Genomic DNA, 26,660 nt, shown 5'->3' with positions numbered 1-26,660 from the left:
GTTGAACCGTGGCGACGAGGAAGAAGAAAAGAAACTAATTTTTGGAAACAAGGAAGGGGAAAGTGTCGGAGTTCGTTAATATGCAAAAAAAAAAAAAAAGCCAAAAAAAAAAGTAGAGGAAAAGTATTTCGAAGTCCTTTTTAATATTAATTCGAAAAACAGCTTCAAATTTTTGAATTTCTTAATCCAGCTAAACTTTTTGGAAGACACTCTGCATGTTATGCAGGACATGTTCTTACCTATTTATAGGTGCGTATTTTAGTAAATTTATAATATGAAAAAATTTTCAACTTTAACTTTTGTCTTTATTTGATAGGAATCTTCGATTTAACTAATAAAGGTATTTTAAGTCGTTCTTATCAACATCCTGCTCCAAGACTTATGAACAACTTCCCATTCGGTTAACATATTTTAACTAATAATTTTATTTTTTTCAGTAGAATGATAATGAAGATAACTTATATTTTAATGTAAGTCTTTAGTTTAACGCTTCCTAACAAGGGATTACATGTTATGAATTGGAAATTACTAGTTAAATGGAAACAAACTCCCTTTAAAGGCCAAAATTGAATAAAAAAAATTCCCCATAAATTTACTAAAATTCTGCTCTGAATATTTGGATTTTGGTGCACTGCATCAGAAAAATTGACAGTATTTAGTCCCATTCTTGACATTTTGACAGAAAGTAAGTTCCAAACTGAAAAGCATTCCTGAAAAACGGAGACCCTCGCACTGTTCCGAGAGAGAGAGAGAGAGGGGGAAGAGCGGGAAAGGACTCAAGACACGAGAGAGAGAGAGAGAGAGAGAGAGGGAGAGAGAGAGAGAGAGACAGGATGTCGAGGGTTTTCGGAGCTACCAGGGTGGCGATGATGGCAGTGGCCGCAAAGGGTAAGGGCAAGGCTGCAGGGGCTGCAGCGGCTGCAGGGGCTGCAGCCGCTGGTGGTGGCGCCGCCGCTTTATCGGAGAAACCGAGGTCCACCGGCATTTTCAAGGTGGTTCCCATTTCCCCAGCTATGCGCAGGTTCTTGGGCGTCCAGGAGTCGTCTCGCACCGACGCCGTGAAGAGGATCTGGCAATACATCAAGGAGAACAACCTTCAGGTCTCTCTCTCTCTCTCACACATACACTGTCTAAAATGTCTCCTTTGCTTTCATGGACACCATGATCATCGTCAAGGTTGTGGAATATTATTCCAACTTTCATCTGAACTAGGCTGGACGTTTCTTCTTTTAATGCATCTTCTCAGCTTCGGTTTAGTGTCGTTAGTGACTTGCAGCTGTTTCCACTCTGCTTCTCCTTTACTGCTGCTTGTGGTTTCGCACTGAAACCCTCCGATGGCGGAGTTGCTGGGGCTACTCCCCCTGTTCTGCCTTAGGCCTGTTGATATTCCTGTTTACTGGCTTTCCCTGTTTTGATCGCAACCCCCTAGAATCTGCCTCCGTTTCATTCCTCTTTGAATACCTGTTCGCAGTGGCTGGTTTGTGGTAACCCACTTTCCTATCATTCCCTGTTCTCTTTTTCTCTTCTCTTTTTTGGGTCTAGTTCATTACTACTTTCTAGATTTCTATTCTAATATATATCAAGTTGGGATGTGATTCCTGGCTCCATGAGTTCCAATCCTCATTATTGATGGAAAGCTGAAGAAGCAGTTTTAATAAGGAAACTCATTTATCTTTCTATCTTCTTCTTCTTCCTATCTTCTTCTTCTGCTTTTGTTTTTCAGTCAATGTCTGACGGTGTTTCTTCTATAGAAAAAAAAAAATTCTTGCTTGTAGATTGTCAACTGACTAAGCAATAGAGGTGTTGCCACTCCAACCCTTTTGAGCGGACTGCGCACAATAACTCACAGATTAAAATGTTAACAAGTCATATACAACAGGGCATCCTGTTTGTATAAAAAAAGGGCTTTTTGCTTGAATGTCTGATCGATTATGGACACTGTTTATGATCCTTGAAAGCATGAAATTATCCTGCGATAACTTGAATGTTAGAATGACTCACAGCGGTCCTGTCTATCTCATGGACATGAAGAGAAACCTGGTACACAAAGGAACGTGATTGACCCATTATGAAAAAGGAAAACGCTTGACCCATATGATAATTTTGTAAAACGAGGACATGAGAATGAAACTGCTTAATTTGCCTTTGCACACTCGTCTCCATGTATGCCGTGCACATCAAAATCCCAGAATGAAGGAATGGTGCATGGTTATCATCTCAGATCATTATGGTTAATGGCATTAAGCTAAAAGCTAAAATAAGCGGCAGTTGGTTCTGCGGTTCATTTTGAAATTTTACCAGGCACACTAATACAAAGAATAGACCACAAATATAATAGAAGTTGAGAGCATGTGATTAAAGTGAAGCTAGTGCCAACTGCTTAAGATTTCTTTTATTTTCTAATGACTGTTTATTCTCTCTCTTTTTTTATTCACATTGACAACCATATGTAATTTATTTCATCCATTTTCCAGCGGTCGAAATCAGTACTTAGTCTTCTGGTGGGAGAGTTTTGGGATAAAGCTGTTTCATATATCGTAACAACTAACAATTATTATGAATTTATGATTATTCTGTCGTGTTTATGTGCTTCTGAATCTTGCCCTTGTGTTGTGTTTTGCTATGGTTGAAATTATTTTTTGTCAAGCGCTACACACCCACAACCACAGGCATTAACATGCACAAGGTCTTGGTTTGCTGGGAGTTGACAAGTTTGTCATCTCAAACCTGTTCCTCTCATGAGGCGAGCCTGCATCGGAGTAGAAGTTGTCTTGATGTTGTCCTCATTTGTGGTATTGACAATTTCTTAGTTTGTTGACAGCATTGTCATAAATGTCATTTTCAGGTTTCGCTAATGAGGTTTTTCTCAGGTATTAATGAGTAATTTGTTTTTCTTGGGGATTGAACAAATTAAAATATATAAGAAACTAATAGAAAAGATTATGAAAATTTAAATTTTGTACTATTTTTCTAACAAAACATTGATAAAAATTAAAATAATTATTAAAATGTAATAAAAACTACAAAAAATTTTGAAATATATTGAGAACATTTTTTCTGAAAGAAGTTTGGAAAGATGCAATATTTTCAGTTTGGTGTCATTTTTTTTCAAAATGTCACGAGCTTTTCACTTTTTTTTTTGTTTTCCTTTAGCCAATATTTATGACAACATTGGCAGTTCTTTAATGAAGCGTAGGCTCAGCCATAATCATGTTATCATGGGGTGCCAGCCGGTTGTCTAGCACCTCCAGCTGATTGGAAACGAAAATGAGTTAAACATCGTCTATCTCACCTTCGTTTCATGTTGCCTGAACGCAGGAACCTAGATTTTCAAAGTGTGAGCAGAAGTGGGGTATCAAGAGGCCCAAAGGGAAAGGGTACATGTATTATGTAGCTTAAATAAATAAGAGGACTATGTGGATTAATTTGTAAGCTGTCTGAACAACTTGATTAATGGTTTGTAAGATGACACATGAAAAGTTACCGTTTCAAAGTACAAGATGTCATTTTCTTTTTTGAAAAAGTCTTTGCTTGTGGCACCTTGTGAACCATCAATCAAGTTGGTTGGATGGCTCATAATAAATCTACATAACCCAAATATTTAGTCAGCCCACATATTCCATGAGCCTATATAAGCTTTTAAAAACATGTGGATTACATAAATATGAAGTTATGAACACTACGTAGACTGCTAAGTGGCTCATGCAATGACACATGTAAGATTACTTTTTCAAGGCCAAAGTACAAGCTGTATTCGCCATTTTGAAAAGTAATTTTACACATGACTTGTTAATCATTAATCAAGCTAATCAAATGACTCATAGTAAGACTTACAATAAGTCTACATGATTCACATATTTTCTCGGTCTACTTGTTTGCTAAACCTTATGTATATAACTAAATATAGACATAATGGGATCTAAAGCATTCTGTAATAACGGATACATTGTATTATTTGTATGGAAACCGAGTTACTGAATACTGATTTAGTGAATAAGCAAGCATAACAGGAGAGAGAGAGGGAGAGAGATAGAAAGTTTGCACAACTTCATTTTAAAAATGATCCACAGGAGTAAACTGATTGATACAAGAAATCAGTGAGAATCATGAACATTGAGTAGAGAACACAGCTCACTAACAGATGTGTGAATTCTTAAGCAAGAACAAACAAAAAGTTTGATATGGTTTGCGATGGCCTCCGTGTCAATATGGCCATCACAGGAAGGGATAGAGTTATGAACATCCTAAAATATCCTCCAATATGAGAAGAGCCAAGTGCGCCAGACCATCGGGAAGCTGCACCCATTATAAGATCTCTAAGGTGGGATGGAGGATTAGTTGTTGGCAGAGGGCTCTTCCAGAATTTAGTCATAATCTGCTGGGAGGCTGAGCATTACCGAAAACATGAGGGACCATTTCCTGGGATGCTTGACAGAAAGAGCACATGCCAGCCAAAATGGAAACCCTATTTCTTCAACATGTCCTGTGTTGAGATTCGATGAAGGTAGGTCGGTACAGCAAGGGTCTTTGCTCTAGGTGATGGACCCATTTCCTGTATGGCCTTCCTAGGAAAAATATCATTTGACAGAGGTAGTAGTGCTGCATAGAGCTTCTTGACTGAAAGGGATCCATTGCTACTTGCTGCCTAACCCAGGAGAAGGCTTTATCAAAATGTTTGATAGGAGCAATCCTTGCTTTGCATACATGAGAAGAGTGATGCCCTGGAATAGCTAAGAAAATCTGAAGGTCTGACATGTTAATGTAATATTTGCACACACAAAGTAGGCCCAAGGCTGATTGGAGAACAAGGAGTCCATTGTCCACTTGAGAAGAAAAGGCATATTCTTTAGATAAAGCTTGGAATGCTGAACCCACCTTAGAAAGTGGTAGAAATGCCATTTCCTAAGATAAAAGATGCTTCTTGTTAGTGGGTGCGGTGCCCCGCGTGTGTGTGTGAGAGAGCGAGAGAGAGAGAGAGAGAGAGAGAGAGAGGATTTTGTTCTGGAGGGAAAGAGTGAAACGCTAGAATGGATGTCAAAGTGTGTGTGTGTGTCAGAGAGAGAGAGAGAGAGAGAGGAAGTCGTGCTAATCCCTTTCAAAACCAGTTTTCTTTTTGTTAGTTTATCTCTCAAAAATTTGGATGCAATGAACGCAGTCAAAGTTGACTGAGTCTAATTTCTGGACAAAAAAAACCTGGTTTCAGCTACGCAGAGTTGGCTGCACCAGACTCTCTGTGTCTTACCACACCTAACTCGCTTGTCATTGGGTTTCTGGTGCGCCTCTGGTGCATCAGTCACTTTGAGTAGTCCATGTGACCTAGGCCCTTGTATGTCACTCAGACACCATGCAATAAAATGATTAGATGTTTAAAAACATTGGGTGCATATGTGTAAGAAGAAAACCAAACACTTCAAAATTAGTGGCTCAATGCATTAAAATTTGTGGTTTAGCCAATCATGATTTATTAAAAGAAATATGATCTAAAAGGATTTTTTTTTTAATAAGAAAATGTTTCCATTTGGACCATCAGGTTGGGTGAAAGATTGGAAGTGTTGCTTTTTAGCTTAGGGCACACAGGAATCAGGGATACATCATTCATGCATATATCGACTTTAATTACTAAATAGTGGGGCGTGGATATATATGATAGGTTGATTGTTTTGTGGGTTTCGGCATGGGCTTGCCTAGAGCCACTACTTAGGTAGCCTGAATGAGAACAGCTGGTGGTGTGCCTATAATTTTTCTTTTTTTTTCCTTCTTTTTACTTTGTTCTTCTTTTTCTTTCTTTCTTTCTCTCTTTTGTTTCCGTTCTTATTTTTCCTTCTTTGCTCTTTTTCTTCTCCTTTTTGTAGAAGGTTCTTTTTCTTCCTTCGTGTGTAGTGCATTCAATTTTATACCTTAGCTAAAACTTTCTACCTTAATATCAATGTTGTCAAAAAGCATATCACAAAGCGCAAAAAGTGCAAGTGTTATATTTCAGTACGTTGGCCTCACAGTGAACACGCAAAAAACTGATAAAGTACGCTCCTCAGTGTCCCATGAAGCCCGACATACAAATAAGGCACATGCTCTTTTTTTCCTTAGGACAAGCAAGTTATAAAGCCCGTTTTTCAATCTAAGTTTAGGTTTCTCTTTTAATAGATGTCAAGCCAGAAAGGGCAGCCATAATGAGTTACTTCATGCTTATTGGACTTTTGCGGCCATCTTTATCTTCAAACTGACAGGACTAAAAATTATGCTGAGTTTTGAGTGAAGATAAGGTGGCTCTCTCCTTTCTTCTTCTTCTTTGTATGCATCTTCCTTTTTCCTTCTATTGTTTCTTCCTTTTCTTTCGGTTTTTCACCTTCTTCCTTATTATTCTTCTTTTATGTTTCTTGTTTTTTTTCTTCCTTTGTCCTTATCCTTCTTTTGTTTGTAGTACATTCTGCCTCTTGGTGCACATGGTTTCGGCCTATTATCTTAATCTGATCTGGTTTCTTTGTTTAAGGTTTCAGTCTAATTTTTAATTTTTAACTCTGTGTGGCTGATTCTCTATGCCATGCTGCTTTTTTAATCTGTGGTTTCAAATGATGATGATGACGTTTTGAACATTGACAATGATGTGACACAAGAGGAATCTAATAGAATTTAGTATTTGAACTAGAACAATGTTGTCATTCTTCATATGGAATTATGGATGACATCTCTTGGATGTTCTTTGTTTGACTTAAGTAATTTTAAACTTATAAAGTTTGTGGCATTTTTAATTTGGATAAGTGTATTTTACTATTAGTTGTTAAGTGCTGTGCTAACTAGGAGTTTAATTGTATTTCATTTTTAATCTTGAACTTATAAAGTATGCTTATATGATATTATTTACTTAGTCATAGCTAGATTACACAATTGTTAACTTCTTAAAGCATACACTTTACGCTTTGAGGTTTGCAGCTCACCTAAAGGCTCGGTGTTGTGTTTTACTATGCCTTAATGCGTTTAATAACATTGTTTAATGCTTTTCTATGTTAATGTTTATTGATGTTGGTATTCCATTTTAGTTGTTGATGAAGATAAACATTGTTTTCCATCAGTGCATAACACACTTTTCTTTTGAAGTAAGACATTGCGCCTTTGGGTGCAAGGGCACCTGGCAAAAGAAGATAGTCCAGCTGGTACAAAAAGTCTGGTGTGGACTATGGTGACATCTGAATGTGCACCAAGTTTGCAATCTGTAATAGTGTAGAATGTAGCAATTTGAAACCCGTTCTTTCTGACTTTTTTATGCTCTTCATCTGGCAACAGTTGACTCGATTCCATAATTTTTCAGTTACAATTTTTGGCTAATAAAATATTCTTTTAGTATTACTATGTTCGGGTAGGTACACCTCAACCTGCCAGCATACTTTGTTAATTGTACTTTCCTCACTTACGTTACATATTGATTGTTGCTATACAGTTACGGTATCCTTTAATGGACTGTATCTGTGTATGCATATATGCAATTCGGCTGCAACTATGATCATCCTTTTGCCTCTTTATGGAGTTGCAAATGGATTTCATTTCAGCAGACTTGAATGGCCTATTTTTGAGAAATAATGACATACTGTTTTTGAGAAATAATGACATACTGTCTTATATTGTGATACCTATCTTTCTGGGACATGGTATTGGGGTGACAAGACTAGGGGAATGTAGTAGTTATGCTTTTTTTGTTGGTGAATGTTTTCTTTTTGTATGGAAGAAGACTTGCTTGTTGCTTCACATGGCTGTTTATGTCGTGTAATAATTTCTTCAACATCTGACTAATTTGGCACACTTTTCTACTAAATACATTTCCTATTTGTATCTGCAGAATCCTTCAAACAAGAGGGAGATAAGATGTGATGAGAAGTTGAAGAGCATATTTGAGGGAAAGGATACTGTAAATTTCCTGGAGGTTGCTCGCCTGATGGGCCGCCATTTTGTCAAAACCAGCTGAATCAGCCTTGATGCCAAATGTATGCCTGCTCATCTTGTTATGTGTCTCCACAATACTGTATGTGCTGTTCTACGTGATCAGGCAGAATATCTTTTGGACACTCTGTACATGACACCTTGTTCTGGCCCTCAGGTGATCTTGTTTTACTTAGTTCAGATCTCATGAAGGAAAAACATGAAGTAGATGTAACTGATGAATTTCGCTTTAAGACTGCAAATACTCAAATGTCGCTGCAAGATGAAACACCTGTTTGTGCATGCACTGACGCACATGAAGGTTTATGATTTTACTTTGATGCACACGTGGGGTGCTCGCCGCATGTCTCTCCTCATTCTTTTTTGAGCAAGGATGATGCTATGTGTGGTATCATTGTCGTCCTGACTGCATATTGTGGTGTTTATCCTAGTAGAAGATGAATCCTGTCGATGGCAACAACGTATTTGTTCCAGTCAATCTTTTATGGATTGCCTTTAATCAAAATTGAACAGGTTCTGGAAGCAGCAGTAAGCAAGAAGCATGCTATTGGCCACGACTTGGTAGATATGTTCTTTCATCTATGGTTGTATACTTACTGATATTTATTAAGCGAAACCTATGTTGCCATTGGCCCATTTGCAAGACGTCTCATGCTAGGTGTTGTTGTCTAAACCCCCAAATTAGTGAGGTCCAGAGCTGGATATTGTGGGTGTTCCTCATCTATTATTGCTGGTTTGAAGAAATAACGCTACCACTAGGTGCACCTGGGGTTCCTTTGAGGACCTTTAGGTGTAGCAGTTTGGTCATGGCGGATCTGGAAATGCTGGAGGTTTTCTAGTAATTTTTGTCTAATGGGTAAACTAGGCAATGATATTTTAACATTTTGTTGTTTTCTTTTGCTTTTTTCTTTTTCCTTTGTGAAGCAAAATTTGGTTCTTCTTAAAATGGCGTTTCGGTTCCTTATCGTCGTCAGAACATGGTTTGCGTTGTAGCTTATACCTAGTTTTTTTTTTTTTTCTTGTTTCCTGAGATATCCCTCCAAGATAATGGCTAAGCTTTTAAGGACAGGACTCAACTCCGAAAGGAAGCGTCTTCTTTATGCCCTTGTTTATTCTGAAACTCTCGTCCTTTCATGATGTTTCTGTGCCTTTGTTTATTGATGTATGTCAAACAAGAGCTGGTTCACGTACGGTTAGTCTTAAAACCCTAGATGTGGGAGGTCATGAGCTCGATATTGACAGTTTTTCTCTCTCCTTTTCTTTTTCGGTCTTCCTTGAAAAATGTTGTGGGAGCCAAAGAAACCCAGCCTTTTTTCATAATTACAGGAATCAATATATTGCAGGTTCCTTCTGCAATATTTTGCATGCCATGTTACTTAATCTTAAAGATGACAGCCTCTGTGCTTAAATATGTAGCTTCGCGAAAACAGAAAAAAAAAATTCCTTAATATCAAAAACTTGATCAAGAAATCAAGCGTTTAGCACAATCAAAAAGGGCTTGGCCATATTTAAGACTTCTTTGTGACCAGTAAGGTTTTTAATCATAGCTTTGCATTGTTCGCGCGGCAACCTTCCAAAGGGCGAATGTGTGTAGAATGAATCAGAAGCTTCACCTGTTTCATACGAACTGTTTGCTACCCATTACTCTGTATAATAGTAAAATTTGAAGGCAGTGGTGCAAGTACCAAATGGTGAGAAGAGACTATGAAGTTTGCCGAGGGGATTGGTGCAACAACTTGGGGTGTGGGTTGATAGCCAGTCAGCCTTCATTTTGAGAGTATCAAATGTATCAGCCACATGTCTTTAGGGATGTCAATATATTCGATTTGGATCGGATGTTGATTGAACCGATTTAAAAAAATCAGATATAAAAAAAATAATATCCGATTAAGAGATTAAGAAATCAGATCGGATTTGGGTTTAAGAAATGGCAGCTGATCATATCAAGATTCAGATTCAGATATACATAAATATCTGATCGGATTCAGATACAAATTCGGATCTGATTAATTTTTAAACGAACATTTTATATCAAATGCTCTTACATTTTGAAAATTGGCCAAATTTGGTTTAAAATTTGAATTCAGATTTGGATATGAATATAAAATTCAGATTCCGATCAAATTGTGAAATCGTATTTTGGATTCAGATATGACTTTTTTTTATTCGTATTTAAATCCAAATTCGAATCCAAATATGTGAACATCCGAAAAAAAGGATATGGTTAAGGGCATCCGATTCAAATCCGATACATAGTGCTGCAAAAATAGGGTCATCGATGCTTAAGTGGAAGTATAGTAGGAGCGGCAAACATCGAAAGCAAACCTACCGAATGGTGGGTCTCCTCTCCACTCGCAGGGAGAAGAGGACCTGAAGAAGGGAGATTAGATCAAATCTGAACCCTGTTTCCTTTCAGGGCAGCTCTGGTTTCTAGATAATGCCAAACCTATTGTTATTTAACCATGCATCCAAGTTCCCAGGAAAATAATATATTTAATTCGGGCTTTAAAGTGTAGGTTCTCCATTCAACTCAGCATTATAAATGCGTCAGGCCGATCGGATGCGTCAGGCCGATCGGACATGAACTGGGGTTCAGGTTTGAAAAGAGAAAACCTGGAATCAAAGCCGTCTGTCAGATTATTTTTACCAGATTCAATGTCCTTCAGAACATAATGTCCGCAGGAACAGGACGTGGAACCCAAATTGAACGGTAAACCTGAATTCAACCTAGATTTCTTTACCAACCTTGAGTGATCTAGGCTCAAGAGTCTGACGAACACAAGCCATTGACATGACAAGAGCGAAACCCCAAATATAAATCCAGCGAAACATCGTCCAGTCGAAGAAGTTGGTGCTTGATTTGCTTCTCCACCACCGTATTCGGCGAAGGGCTTACTTTGCCGCCTGATTGCTTCCTAAATCCCGGCGACCACGGAGAGAGAGAGAGAGAGAGAGTGAGATATGGATGATGATGAGGGGGGAATGCGATTGAGCAAGAGGTTCTCGGACAAAGGCGGGGAGGTAGACTACAAGACGAAGGCAGGCACTGCCTGGAGCCATTCCTACCTCAACCAGAAGCCATGGCACCCTCTCTCCTACCCGAACCAGCGGCGCAAGTGGATCGCCGAGCAGCTCGATGCCCAACGCCAGCGTCGCACGGAAGAGGTCGCCCGTGAGGTATCCTTACCTACACCTGCTCATCGTTTTGAACACATCATCCCCTATTCTGATCTCGTTATTATTGTTATTGTTGTTATTTCTGTTCGCCATGGCAATTGATATTGTTGTTATCCGGCTGCTTTTTATGCTTTGGGCGTAGTTCTATGAGGGTGGGCATAGGTTTTATCTTGTTTGGAGGTTTGTATTTGTTCTTCCACTTATACACCGTTTATCGTACAGCAAACAACTTCTGGAAGTCTAAGCTAAAGAAGTTATTGGTCTGATTCCCTCTTCTTTTTTTTTTGTTGGGCCACTGAATCAAATAGTTATAAGAAAGAAGCAGTATATTGGAGAAAATCTAAAGTACGGATGAATATGGGTCTTTTCGAACTTCAGCACAGAGAAAGAGAGATAGATAGAGAGGGAGAGAGAGAGAGAGAGGGAGAGAGAGAGAGAGAGAGAGAGAGGGAGAGAGAGAGAGAGAGAGAGAGGGAGAGAGAGAGAGAGAGAGTCGCACATTCCAATTATCAATGATAGTCAAGAAAGATTCTTCTTGTTCTAATCCTGCAGGCCTTAAGAATAATTGTCTCCTTGACTACTGCTTCTACATTATAGAGACCAAGATGTCTCTAGAATCCTAGATTGAGAACTCCTTGATGTGTTCTGCCTTTTTTTGTTTATATCTCCTAGTTTTCAAGTCTCGATAACGGAATTAAAATCCCATATGGTTATGTAACAATTGTTGCAGGCCCTTCCAATTCTTGTTCTAGTAAAATGGTTTTGGTTCTATCTAATAAGATCGTCTCATTAGCATTGAATACTCGGTAGCATTAAACCATTAACTCACACTTATCCAGAATGCATGTTTTTAGAGATAAAGTGCAGAAACCTGAGCTCCTTGATAGGTGGGTGATGAAGACATTGTTAGAGACTCATGTCCTTTTCCTTTTTACTAGGTTTTTCGTTACTTGCTTGTTTACTTGTATTATGTTGGGTGAAGTTGTCTCTAGGCTCTCTTTCATTTCTCAAAAGTCCGTTGTTTACTATGTTGTTTCAATCATTATGCAGTTTGCTCAGGAACAAGAGTTCTTTCGACAAACAGCTTCTATCTCAAATAAGGAAAAAGAGAAGGTGAATTTGTGATGATATGGCTATGAAGATTTTGCCTACTTTTCCTTTTGCTTTTGTTTGTTATGTACCTGTCCTGTCAATTTGATTTTCTTGTTTATTTTCTTCAAAAGTTTTTGTTCGTTTTAGCCTTCATCATAGGCCTTCTTTCTCTGTTTTTCTTTTTTCCGAGATATAATTATTTATCTGTTGTATCCATTGTCATAAGGGGTAGACCCCATAACAATAACAATTAACACATAGCAATAATTTATTTATGCATGAAAAGGGAGATTGATTGTTTAGTTTTTTTTCCACTTTCTTGCTTTTGTTTGCAGTTCAAGTTTCTCTTTAGCTTTGCTTGCAAGCAATTCTATTTCTTATTCCTCTTCCACCTTTTTAATGATATGATGAGGTATCAGGCAATAGGGTAGGCATTATTGTTCATCTTGTCTCAAACTCATTGTTGTCTAAATCCTTTGCACATGGGAACATTGTAGTAGTTGATAAGGTTGAACTTGATGTAGTAAACTCCAAAGTTACATCAATCTCTTTTTGACCTTTAAGTGGTGTTAACAGATTACAGAAAAAAGCAGTTGTAGGATTGTAACTAATGACTGATCTGAACATCCACCAATGCAATGGAATGAAGCACCTAATATTTTTTTACTAATGTAATTTTTTTTTAAATGTATCTGAAACATTAATCTCTAAAAGAAGCAAAAGAATGTTCTTTTAGTTTGTGTTGTCATATATACGTATACTGGTCTCTAGTTATGTAACTTTTACCATATCTTAAACTTTAGCTTGTTTTCTGCTTTCTCATTATCAGGTACTTAGTTATGCAGGTTGAGATGATGCAGGCAGTCAGTTTTATGTATGTTCGGCCTCCTGGTTATAATGCAGAAAGTGCTAAAGCTGCAGAGCTGGAGGATGAAAGAAAGCAGTTAGCTCAAAATGATGCTCATCAAGGAACTGCTGATGCTCCTCCTATACAGTATACCATGCTACCCCTTTGTTGCTTCTTCTGTTGGTGTTACTGTAGCTTCAGTCTTTAAGTTGATGGAGCACTGCAAATTAGCTTCTGATATCTACTAAGCATTTCCTAAGTGATGCAGACAAAAAGTACAGCCTGACTCAATATTTGGTGTAGGAAGGAGAGTTCTAGCAGCAAGGGTCCATCGAAGGATGATAAAAAGAAGCCCAGGCCAAAAGATGTTTTTGGGCGCCCATTGCCTACTGAAGAAGAATTTGAAATTCTGAAAAATGCTCCAAGGTGTGTTACTGATCAAAATTTATTTCAAGTCCTTTGGCAGTTATGCTGGATATTTTTTTATGATGAATAATATGTTAGGTATTAACTTGAATGACGACTCGTACTGTATAACATTCTTACAAGACTGCAGTTATTACACTTTCCAAATGAACGCTAGAATGAACTACAGCCTTACTATTCCTATGTCCATTTATCATTCTACCATTGTATGTGTGTTCCACTATCCATGTCAGCTTCACATTTGTTTCTAGTTAAACAGTTTTTTTTTTTTTTTTTTTTTTTTTTTTTTTTTTTTTTTTTTGAGAAAGATGCAATTAAGCTCTGGTGTTTCAATTTTTTTTTTTCTCTTTATTGGCCTTGATTTGCTTGGGCAAACTTAAGGCTCTCTTACAGCCAAAATTTCATCTTTCAACAAGATTTTATTTAACTGAATTGTCTTTGTTTTGTATAGTTTGATCTCATGAAATGAAGGTGCTTAATGTCTAAAGAATATCAGGAATCAAGCAATCTATCTATTGTGTTTTACCACATAGCTGCATCAAAAAGGTTTTTGTTCAGTGGATACAAGAGAAACTAATAGAGCCTTTTTGGTTCAGTAAAGAAAAAAAAATGAGCACAAAAACCTGTCAGCATAAGATTTGTGCAATTGCATTCTATTTTGCTCATATCGTCTATTGAACTCTTGTATATGTAATCATGATATGGTTTTATTATTTCAATCAATGCTGTTTGAAATGTATAGCCTGCATATTATTCGTGCATAAGCCATAAGGAGTAAGCGCATGCATGATCAATATCCGAACAATATTTATCACCTTAAATGTATTACCATCCACATCAGTATAGTGATTCATGTTCATAATAGAACATTCCTCAATATTGCTTCTTTGTTTGAGTGCCTCTTCAATTTGGGCGATAACATTCTTTATTAAAGAATCAAGCTTAGTTATTAGAAGGAAAATCTGTGTCCTTTTTGGTGTCTCAATTTTCTTCCTTCTAGACAGAGATGGCATATGTGGCTCCTTTACTTGGACCAATATTTAGGGATGTCATCGGCAAGTGTATGTAAAATTGTGAATTAAAAGCTCTTCATAAATGTTTGAATCTTACAATAGGAAAGCTATAATTGTGCTTCTTTTGTCCTAATTGATAGGGTCTCCAGCAGGCAGACTTTGGAAGCTTATTGAAGCTTTGCGTTATAATTTGGATATAAGTTGCTTGTGGCTTTTCAGATTTTTCTTTTGCTCCATGTTAATTGGTATCACAACTATCTTATGCAGACTTGAGACAGGTGTACCTATGAGGATTAAACCTTTTGCAGTTGAAGTTCGTAATGTTAAATGTGTCCGTTGTGGAACATATGGTCACCAAAGTGGTGATCGAGAGTGTCCTTTGAAGGACGCTATAATGCCTAATGAAGAGAGTCGGCTTAAAAGAGATGATCCTTTAACAGTCATCATGGCACACACTGATGCAAGTGAGGTAAGCAAAATCATTGTTTTTCAAACATCCAGAAATGTTTTCCTCGCACATTTTGTTTCTTATGTCATGGACTCATGGTGTGTAAATTGTTTATTTAGGACTTGCAGCAAGCATCAGAAAGATGTCAGCATGCATGAATCTTGTCATTTTCCTTAATTGTTGAAATTTCTCATTCAATGTTTTCCATTTATCATTAAATGATCTCAGCATGCATGTGTGTTCCACTATCCATGTTTTCCATTTACCATTACATGATTAATTTTACAGGTTTGCAAATTTTTGCATCCATAAATGGAAGCAAAGACACCCTTAATTTCAAACTGAGGAGATTATTGGGCTATGTAGTTGAGTAAACTTTATGCTGGGTGTCTTTTATGTTGATGTTTTTCATCATTTCTTCTACATGTAGTTGATATGTATGCCCACGAGGCCAGGACAATATGGTGTGAACAAGTTACAACTTGATTTCTGGTCTGTGCCACCTATCAAGCAGCCTAAGTGCCTAACAATTATTTTTTGCCTAAATATCTTGTCGTGTTGACTTGTTTTAAAATATTTTCTCCTTTATAATGTGAACCATATACTTTATAATAGGGATCAGAATGAATGGGGAACTCTCAGGTCTGGTGTGGACTTGATCCTGGTCAGCTCCACATGATCAAGAAGCCAAAAGCTTCTCATCATTCTAGGCTCAAGGTTTTGAATAAACCAAGCTGTATATATAGTGTTCTAGTCTACGACATACGGACACGGCAAATAGCCTGCATACCCGCTTCGATACGCCGACACGCAGACACGGCAGGATACTGCTTGGATCGGGTCTGGGTCAGACCCGATCCGAACCAATTTTCTAACCCAATTTCTTTACAACCCTCGACTTTTTTTTTACGCACCACGCTCGACCCTTTAACCTTCACCACCGACGACTGCAGCAGAGAGTTTGGCAACAATGGCAGGCGATGACGACTATGTTCGGCGACCCATGGCGACGTCCGGTGTAGTGTCAGCCGGCGACAAACAGGTAAGTGGTTTTTATTTTCTTTTCGAAATTAGAACTTAGGGTTTCATGTTCTTGATTTGGGGTTTTTTTTTGTTTTGGATTTGCCGATTTGAGGATGTTTTTGTTTAAAGATTTAGGGATGGTTCTTTCTTATGAGATTGTAAGAGTGAACTATTAATTTAATGTTTTTTTTATTTTATCGTTTTTTAGAATATAAAATTCGCCATGTTCGCGTATCCAAAAATTTTGAAAATTGCCGTGTCCCCGTATTGTACCCACACCCATGTGACATAGGTTCTAGTGTATCCATGGTGTGGTTGGATCTCAGCTCCCCTCTGTTACCTTTGTTCCCCAGAAAAAGAAGTCCTGATGTGTGGATGATGGATACAGACGTTGGGTTGGTGCTTTTATAGGCACCAGACTTGAAAACAAATTACAATATGGAAAAGGAATAGGATTCCTTTCCGAACAAGCTGAACGCAAACAAACAAAAATAGTTACAATCGAAGGAACTCGAAGGTCGACAGGTGTCATGTGCTGGATGAGGTGGCAGTCGAACGTGTCTAAAAAGTCAAAAGGTGCTACAGTAGCCGCTTCGTACCTATTAGATGAAGGAAGAATTTTGAACATAAGTGCTCATGATCTTCAATTATTACCCTCAGTAATAGACACATGGTCTCAACGAGTTGCTAGAAAATGAGACAGGATGAATCAAGAAATGTGGACAACAGAAGAAATGTATTCTTGGGTAGAAAAATTTTTAGGAGAAACCGCTAGAGCATCTTGGGAAGCATACAAAAGAGAACACCCCCAAGACTTACAAAAAGAAATTCTTCTAGGAAAAAATATTTATAACTTTACCAACAAAATACAATTACTCTTATTAGGATATCAGCCAAATGTAGGGTTTGATAAACAACAGCAAGACTCGATTAGAAAACTAGAGCAACTCCAAATTAAAGATTGGCGTTATATAAAACCTTTCTTACAAGATTTCTTTTATTATAGTTCCTTAGCAGGATGTTTTTATAATAAAAAGATCGGAGAAAGCATATTTCTTAAGTTACCGGATCTATTGGGTTCTGAAATACGTAAAAAATACAAAGAAAGAGAAACGATACCTCAACTTGATAACATTAGTATAAGAATGTAGTTCATAATTGAAGAATTAGTAAAGAAATGTACTGAAATAACCATTTCCAAACAATTAAAAGGTGAATATAGTTTTTGCAAACAAATTTATACACCACAAAGATATGATAAAGAACCTAGACACCCAAAAACTTATAAGACAAGAGATAAAGATAAACAACGAAGATACTACCTTCGTAACTCTAATGCTAGAAAACCCTATCTTGACAAACATAGACATGTTAGAAAATATAATACCCAAAGGGATTACAAAAACAAGTTAACATGCTTTACTTGTGGCAGTCCTGAACAGTTAGCTAGGGACTGTTCAAAACGAAAAAATCTTTACAATAAGGCTTCAATTCTTGTTGACTGTGTAAATGAGGATGTATTGGCTTTAGATGAATATATTAGCGATACTGAAAGCATCTATAGTATTGTATCTATAGAAGAATCGTTTCATGCTCCTAATTCCTCTGATGAAGAACCTTGTAGTGATAGCTGCATAAGCCATAACATACTCGAATCAAGTAGAAAATATGGTGAAGATTTTCAAGACAAATTTTCTACTTTAACCAACCTAAAATATATGTTAGATAACATGAATAATGACTCATAATGTTTGGTAGCCTTTTGAGCATCATATAGGATAAGTTTAAGATTCCTTATCTTCTAAGAATAGACATTAGCCACGGTAGACAATGCATAATGCATTCTTTTATCTAACATAAAATTTTGTTTCAGGAAACATGGCCTCTTCTAGCCAAACCCACCTTGTCCAAATAGACCCAGATCTAGGTCTGCCCATATTACCTCCAGACTCCAATCTTACATTCTTAACCTTGCCTAGTATGAATCTTGACCAAAAAGACCATAGTTTACTAGATAACCTCTGGCACAATAGAAAAAACCCAACCTTCTCCAAAATCCTCAGTATCCTAGCAACCTACCTCAGCATCAAAAATACCCAAAACCAGATCACACAAAGCCAACTCAAGCTCTTTCCTGAGCCTACCCCAAACCCTGTTTTTCTGGACATAGCCCAACAATTAGAGAATACTAATACAGAGCTAACTCTCTGTAAAGAGAAATTAGAAGACATGACTGAAAAATTGAAGCAGTCAACAACCGAAGTAGAATTACTGAAAGAGCAGTGGGAAATAGAAATGAAAAAACAGTGGGAAGAAAAAAGAGAAAGTTTTCCCCCAGAAATAAATGTAGCAAATGATCAAGTTGACAAAATAGTACTTCAGAAGCAAAAGAAGGAGCAAGGACGTATTCAGGAGATATTAAGATTTCTTGCCAGGAACCCCAGATTACGAAAAAAGGGATTGAAATTCTGTTTAGTCAAATACCAGCAAAGAAGACATGCTGACAACTCTTTCTGCTTATGTTATAAAGTATTTGGGATTATTCTGGTAAGCATTAACCTGAAGAGATGGACAGACATGAAAATGTTTGATATGCAGATTTTCTTGAAAAATTTAATGAAACTAGGATATGTAAGAAGGATTATCATAACGGCAGTGGAGCAGACTCATATGCTGCGATTCAATTGACGTTTGACCTATATAGTAGAACAAATTTTCAGAAATAACTGGGTTACAAAAGGATTTGTAAACCTAAATATCAATACAATTCCTCCAACATATGACTATCCATGTGATGCAAAACATGAAATCACCATTAGGACATACTCTTTTGTCACCCCTCTACAAGTCCCTCTACCCCTTACAGACATACCAGAAGTAAATCCAGATGAATGGCATGATGAGCTTACAAGATGGAGAGAATTCAAGATGTCCCAACAATGGAAAACTTGGCATCACCTCATTTCAGAAGATTGAAATACTAGGATATACACCTTTGACTCTGAACATATAAAAATAGTTATATCATTCCAAAACCATATTTGTATTAAGCCAGGGTTACGAGAACATTTTGCCCAAATCAATGCAGGATGGCAAGTCCATGAATTCGGAGACAATGGTACTGATGGTGCTGCAGTAACTCTCCATTTTGATCAACATTCAGATAGCGAAGAAGATACTGATCCTGCATGGCAGTAGACATTCTTTGAGAAAAGTAGGGACGAAGCTGCTGAGTCCTGAGTCCTTAACCCTGCAGCCTAACGTTTGTCAAGATCGGTCAAACTTAACCCTTGTACAGTAGCCGCTTCTGGTATGTCTGTAAGGGGTAGAGGGACTTGTAGAGGGGTGACAAAAGAGTATGTCCTAATGGTGATTTCATGTTTTGCATCACATGGATAGTCATGGAGGGATTGTATTGATATCTAGGTTTATAAATCCTTTTGTAACCCAGTTATTTCTGAAAATCTGTTCTACTATATAGGCCAAACGCCAATTGAATCGCAGCATATGAGTATGCTCCACTGTCGTTATGATAATCCTTCTTACATATCCTAGTTCCATTAAATTTTTCAAGGAAATCTGCAGATCAAACATTTTCATGTTTGTCCATTTCTTCAGGTTAATGCTTACCAGAATAATCCCAAGTCAGCATGTTTTCTTTGCTGGTATTTGACTAAACAGAATTTCAATCCCTTTTTTCGTAATCTGGGGTTCCTGGCAAGAAATCTTAATATCTCCTGAATACGTCCTTGCTCCTTCTTTTGCTTCTGAAGTACTATTTTGTCGACTTGATCTTTTGCTACATTTATTTCTGGGGGAAAACTTTCTCTTTTTTCTTCCCACTGTTTTTTCATTTCTATTTCCCACTGCTCTTTCAGTAATTCTACTTCGGTTGTTGACTGCTTCAATTTTTCAGTCATGTCTTCTAATTTCTCTTTACAGAGAGTTAGCTCTGTATTAGTATTCTCTAATTGTTGGGCTATGTCCAGAAAAACAGGGTTTGGGGTAGGCTCAGGAAAGAGCTTGAGTTGGCTTTGTGTGATCTGGTTTTGGGTATTTTTGATGCTGAGGTAGGTTGCTAGGATACTGAGGATTTTGGAGAAGGTTGGGTTTTTTCTATTGTGCCAGAGGTTATCTAGTAAACTATGGTCTTTTTGGTCAAGATTCATACTAGGCAAGGTTAAGAATGTAAGATTGGAGTCTGGAGGTAATATGGGCAGACCTAGATCTGGGTCTATTTGGACAAGGTGGGTTTGGCTAGAAGAGGCCATGTTTCCTGAAACAAAATTTTATGTTAGATAAAAGAATGCATTATGCATTGTCTACCGTGGCTAATGTCTATTCTTAGAAGATAAGGAATCTTAAACTTATCCTATATGATGCTCAAAAGGCTACCAAACATTATGAGTCATTATTCATGTTATCTAACATATATTTTAGGTTGGTTAAAGTAGAAAATTTGTCTTGAAAATCTTCACCATATTTTCTACTTGATTCGAGTATGTTATGGCTTATGCAGCTATCACTACAAGGTTCTTCATCAGAGGAATTAGGAGCATGAAACGATTCTTCTATAGATACAATACTATAGATGCTTTCAGTATCGCTAATATATTCATCTAAAGCCAATACATCCTCATTTACACAGTCAACAAGAATTGAAGCCTTATTGTAAAGATTTTTTCGTTTTGAACAGTCCCTAGCTAACTGTTCAGGACTGCCACAAGTAAAGCATGTTAACTTGTTTTTGTAATCCCTTTGGGTATTATATTTTCTAACATGTCTATGTTTGTCAAGATAGGGTTTTCTAGCATTAGAGTTACGAAGGTAGTATCTTCGTTGTTTATCTTTATCTCTTGTCTTATAAGTTTTTGGGTGTCTAGGTTCTTTATCATATCTTTGTGGTGTATAAATTTGTTTGCAAAAACTATATTCACCTTTTAATTGTTTGGAAATGGTTATTTCAGTACATTTCTTTACTAATTCTTCAATTATGAACTACATTCTTATACTAATGTTATCAAGTTGAGGTATCGTTTCTCTTTCTTTGTATTTTTTACGTATTTCAGAACCCAATAGATCCGGTAACTTAAGAAATATGCTTTCTCCGATCTCTTTATTATAAAAACATCCTGCTAAGGAACTATAATAAAAGAAATCTTGTAAGAAAGGTTTTATATAACGCCAATCTTTAATTTGGAGTTGCTCTAGTTTTCTAATCGAGTCTTGCTGTTGTTTATCAAACCCTACATTTGGCTGATATCCTAATAAGAGTAATTGTATTTTGTTGGTAAAGTTATAAATATTTTTTCCTAGAAGAATTTCTTTTTGTAAGTCTTGGGGGTGTTCTCTTTTGTATGCTTCCCAAGATGCTCTAGCGGTTTCTCCTAAAAATTTTTCTACCCAAGAATACATTTCTTCTGTTGTCCACATTTCTTGATTCATCCTGTCTCATTTTCTAGCAACTCGTTGAGACCATGTGTCTATTACTGAGGGTAATAATTGACGATCATGAGCACTTATGTTCAAAATTCTTCCTTCATCTAATAGGTCTTTTCTGTCTATGGTTTCTAAGGCATCATTTTTCCCTTCGGTTTATAGGTATCTCTTTCTTTATATTCTACATAAGGTCTTTTAAGGGGTTGCCCGGGTGAATAGAATACTATAGGTGTGATTGGTGGGGGTTGAGTTTGTTGTTGATCTTGTGGTGATCTTCCAGTGGTCACCAGAGAGGATTCTGGAGCATCTATTTCCATAAGATTTTTTGAGATGTTCATCGGTTTTTTGTATATAAGCATCTTCTAGTCTATTTATTCTGATATTTCCCGTGGGATCTATATATAGGTTGTCTTCCTCATGAATTTTTTCTTCTGCGACTAATTTTATTTCTAGTCTAAGGATATCTTCTTCTGACAAGTCAAATCCCTTAGGAAGTAGAATACAATTATGTTCTAAAGCTTCCATCAATCTTCTATCTGGCTACAAAATTTTTCAGATTCGTTTTCTTCTTTATGTTGTTTTTCTTTATAGTCTAAAAATCTCACCGTATAGCTACCATCAGGGTTTTTAAACATTGAACTTTCTTCAGGAATTTTGACATTAATATTTATTTCTTTCTAGATTTTTACTAATATTTCAATCTAAGCCTTCTAATTCTTCAGGATTAATAGCCATAGACTTAATCATCCTGATACCTTTACTAGTCATAGATTCGATTATAGCCTTAGTATCGATTTTATACTTTGTAGTACTGCTATTTGTTACTTTTCCTAAGAATCCGACATTTACAAGTAAATTAGCTTTTCCCGTAAACGTTTCATATCCTTAGTTTGAATTCCTATGATAATATGTTCAAGGTCTCTTATGCTTAGCAAGAAATTAGGTGTACAATAGAATATGCCCTTGTTATCAGACATATAAATTTCCATAGTTGCTATAATGGCCTTCCTAGCATCATTTGCCCATCTCTTATCTAGTAAAGTGATTAAAACTTTTGTTCCTAGATTTCTTCTGGCTAAACCCTTAATTCCTATAATTATTAAACCAAGATGAATAAATCTGTTATGGTTTCGTAGTGTCACTAAGGTTTCTACTGAGACTAGAAAAAGAACGTCTTACAGCCATTATCTTCTGGAAAAAGCTATACTTTTAGGAATATGGGTAGGGGTAGGTTTGATCCCACCATTTCCTATGTTTAGTTTGTCTAGTCTTTTGGTTAATTCTTCTAGGTTTGCTTCCTGTGGTTCTGGTTTTTTTCCTAGGGTTCGTTCGAGTTGGCTAATTCTTTGATTTAGTTTTATCAGCATAATGATTATGAGGTTTAGTTGACAAACTATAAGTTTATCAGAACTACTAGGTGAATCGTATCTGGTTAGTCCTTCTGCATCGGGGTAGTAGGTCCTTGTTTCTTTCAGACTTTGTATGTAGATATCTTCTTTATCACTCATAAGTGTTTGTAAAATTTACTAGTTTTTAGGGTCTTATGTTTTGGATATATTCCAGGATTTAAACAATCTATTCTATGTATATAATAATACGAAAGAAAATTCAGTAAACTAAATAAACTACTAATTTTGTCAAGTATAAAAGTAGTAAATATTTTTGGATTTTTTGAAAATCACAGTTTTCTGAAATCAAAGGGTGCTTAAGGTATGATTTTTCGAAATCAAAAGGTTTTTGAGCCTACTAGGTACTCATCTCTTTTTATCCCGCAGTCCTATGTATCATGTATACAACTTTATATTCTGTTTACGAGTCTATTGTTTTTAGGTTGGAAAAATTCCTTTCACAGGAACAGGGTTCTACGAACAGATAACACATGTATTATAAAAAAGAACAAACTGAAACATGGTAAGCTTATGGTATGATTCTCCCGATTTTGAAAACTTGTTATATTCTCCTTTCATAGAACACCATGTGTGACACCTTGTCATCCCATTCAGACCTCACCGTTCGTGTACTATTTTCCCCCTAAACAGCCTCCTCGCTTAGCGGGTACTTCTTTTCCACAATAGTCTTTTGGTCTTAAAGGATTCACACAGTGGCTCGTCCAGAAAATCAAGAACTTAAAAACACGGGAATCATATCATGAACAAAACATGTTACAGCAGGTTCTTCCTTATAAAGCATGGTTCCTATGCATAGATCCTGGCTAGGGCCAGAACTTCCAACATAAAACACAAAGATTCATAACAACAGATTATACAGGCGTATGCAAAGATACATGCTTCCGGGGAAGAGACTTTCCCGTTCGGCTTATAAGCGAAGCACGAAAGAAAACTTTAAACACACATAAAAACTTTTATTAAAAGCAGAGCATACTTACAACACTTTTTTTTTTTTGGTATGAGATGAGGCCATGTTCTGGACGTGAATAATGTTTTTCTTCACAGTGATTTGAGGGAGGAAGTATATATGGAACAACCTCCAAGATATACGAAATGAGACTCTCATGCGTGGGTTTGTAAATTAAGAAAATCTATTTATGAACTCAAACATGCCTCACGCTCATGGTTTGACAGTTTCTCATGCAAGATTCAAGAAATGTGGTTTTCAGAAATGTCCTCTAGATCACTCTTTTTCATTTATCAAAAATAAAACATATTTTCTTTTCTTCTTATATATGTTGATGATATTGTTATCACAAGTAATTCCGAAAAACACATAGGAGACACTAAAGCTTTGACGATGCAAAACTTTAAAATGAAAGAGCTTGGTGATTTACGATTCTTTCTTGAAGTGGAGATTGATTGGCACAATGATCGCCTCACATTGACACAACAAAAATACACGTTGGATCTACTGAAAAAGTCGGATATGTCTAATTGTAAGCTTGTTGGAACTCCTAGTGTTCTAAATCAAAGATTAAGTACTCAGGACAGGGAGTTATATGAAGATCCTACACAATACCGAAGCATTGGTGGGGCACTCTAATATCTTACATTTACCAGACCAGATATTATATATGTTGTGAATCAAGTATCTCAATTTATACATGCACCTAGAGATAATCACGTGGATGCCATCAAAAGAATATTAAGATATCTGACGAGATGGCTTAGTTTATGGTAAAAGTGGAAATATAATTGCTGGACATCACCTTGTGACATTCACAGATGCAGATTGGGTTAAGATCCAGATCAAAGAAAGTCTATTTCTGGTTTTTGTATTTTCATTGGACATAACCTTGTGTCTTGGGGCTGTCGAAAGCAAAAGGCAATGACAATATCCAACACTGAAGCTGAATATAGATGTATGGCTGCAGCCTGCAGGTACTGCTGAAGTTATATGGGTTAGACATTTGCTAGAGGAGTGGAGAAAAGATTAAAATATCAATGTTATGTGTGATAATTAAAGTGCTATAAACATTGCTTTTGATCCCATACAACATGGTCGAACAAAGTACATTGAGATTGATGAACATTTTATTAGACAAAAGGTGGAAGACAATGAGATTCGGCCTATTTATGTTCGTACAGATGAACAAGTTGCATACTTATTTACAAAAGACTAACAAAGCAACGAATCTGGTTTCTAAAAGGCAAGTTGTACATAGTGCAAAATCATATACAACTTGAGGGAGGATGATAAGATGTTGGGTTTAATCTGATCCAGATCCAACACGTCTAACTATGTTTGACCACATATATCTAGGTAGGGTCATTATTGTAATTGTTTCATTCTAGACTCTAGATTATTGTTTTTGCTTCACTCTAGACTCTAGATTATTGTGATTGCTTCATTCTAGATTCTTGTAAATTGTGTAGAAGGATTATTATATAAATGGGCTGCGTGAGAATGTAAAACCTCACCTCCCTTCCTCATTTCTCTTTTCTTGTTCTCTCTCATAACTTTTCTTGTTCTCTCTCATAACTTTTCCTTTGCTGAAACTGATCGTGGGTTATAATTCGATACCCAAAATCTATCACATCACTCTATTTGATAGACTATATCATAAAACTCCTCAAGGGTTCTTGTCAAATTCCTGATAATTTTCCATTGTGTTTGAATTGTTATATTTTTCAGCCTCTTAAATGGGAATTGAAGCAAAAGCCAGGAGGCTTGAGTCCTGCCCGTGGTGGATTTAGACCAGATGATCCCAATCAGCAGATTGTTGCAGAAGACATATATGATGAATATGGAGGTAAGTGTAATTAAAAAGACAGGAAAAAGATCCAAGGTTTCCTACTATACAACTGACTTTTTTTCTTCCGTGCAATAGGATTTCTGGATGGAGGCGTTCCTGACTTGTTCACTAAGTTCTTGGGGAAGGAGAAGCATTCCAAAAGAAAAGAAAGGAGTAAGAAGTCATCAACAAATGCTGGTGATTCTAAGGATCATGATCAAGATAATGTGGTCGACGTAAGAAGTGAAAAGAAGAAGAAAAAGAAAAAGAAAAAGCAGCGAGTAGATTCAGGTTCAAGCTTATATTCTACTTCAGATTCAGATCAAGAACAGAGGAAACGGAAGCATCATTCTCATTCAAGTGCATACTCTAGCTCAGATTCAGAGAAACGGCAGGAACGTCGTCGAAGTGGCAAGGTGGATGTAAGAAGCAAAAGGCACAAGCACAAGAAAACACGGCATGAAGATCATGATTCAAGTTCATATTCAGATTCAGATTCTGTTTACAACCCAAGGAAGGTAAAGCATCGTCGTCTCCATTCTAGTCCTTACTCTACCTCTGGTTCAGGACATCGGAGGAAAAGGAAACACCACCATGCCTATTCAGAATCATCTTCTGGCTCAGAGTCAAATCGCCACAGGAGGAACATATGCAGATGATATTCCTTCCACCAAGATCTTGTGTGTAATTTTTCCCATAATGTCTGTTAAGTTGTGTACCTTTGAGGTTCTCTTGCAGGTGCATTATACGAGCAGGGAGAGAGCTGTAGTATGTGTAGCTAAAATTTGTCAATAGAATTGGCTGCTCTCCTTTTCCCTTGATTAGCTGCTTTCTCATGATGCACATCTAAGATGACAGTGGCCACTCGGTGAACAACGCTAGGCCGATAAGTCATAACTCAAAATCTTAAACTGGCATATTTCTTATACAAGGCTAAAGTTGGGTGTACTATCAAATGTTTAATCTAAAAGGCCATTCGGTTATAACCCTGTGATCCGTCTATTCGCTGGAAATGGCCCTGGGGAAGAGCTGGATATACCATTTACTAGAGCTGAGCTTGTTAAGCCTTTTCAGATGTAA

At 36.9% G+C, this 26,660-nt stretch overlaps 2 protein-coding genes across 2 annotated transcripts; both read left to right on the top strand.

The window, feature by feature from the left end:
• The first annotated feature begins 739 nt into the window (after positions 1-739).
• On the top strand, positions 740-8,253 carry LOC116265385 (upstream activation factor subunit spp27). The gene is made up of 2 exons (XM_031645958.2): positions 740-1,100; positions 7,829-8,253. Exons 1-2 carry the CDS (start codon positions 834-836, stop codon positions 7,952-7,954), a joined length of 393 nt encoding a protein of 130 aa, XP_031501818.1. The 5' UTR covers positions 740-833; the 3' UTR covers positions 7,955-8,253.
• A 2,251-nt stretch (positions 8,254-10,504) lies between these two features.
• On the top strand, positions 10,505-26,404 carry LOC116266370 (uncharacterized zinc finger CCHC domain-containing protein At4g19190). Its single transcript, XM_031647550.2, has 7 exons — positions 10,505-11,106; positions 12,157-12,219; positions 13,044-13,192; positions 13,349-13,471; positions 14,752-14,953; positions 25,481-25,598; positions 25,677-26,404. The coding sequence occupies exons 1-7, from the start codon at positions 10,891-10,893 to the stop codon at positions 26,237-26,239; spliced, it is 1,434 nt and encodes a 477-aa protein (XP_031503410.1). The 5' UTR covers positions 10,505-10,890; the 3' UTR covers positions 26,240-26,404.
• Positions 26,405-26,660: the final 256 nt, after the last annotated feature.

This window comes from Nymphaea colorata, chromosome 12 (genome assembly GCF_008831285.2).
Source record: "Nymphaea colorata isolate Beijing-Zhang1983 chromosome 12, ASM883128v2, whole genome shotgun sequence".
NCBI lineage: Eukaryota > Viridiplantae > Streptophyta > Magnoliopsida > Nymphaeales > Nymphaeaceae > Nymphaea > Nymphaea colorata.
The sequence above is the reverse complement of the archived record's forward strand: the minus strand, read 5'-3'. Positions and strand labels throughout refer to the sequence as shown.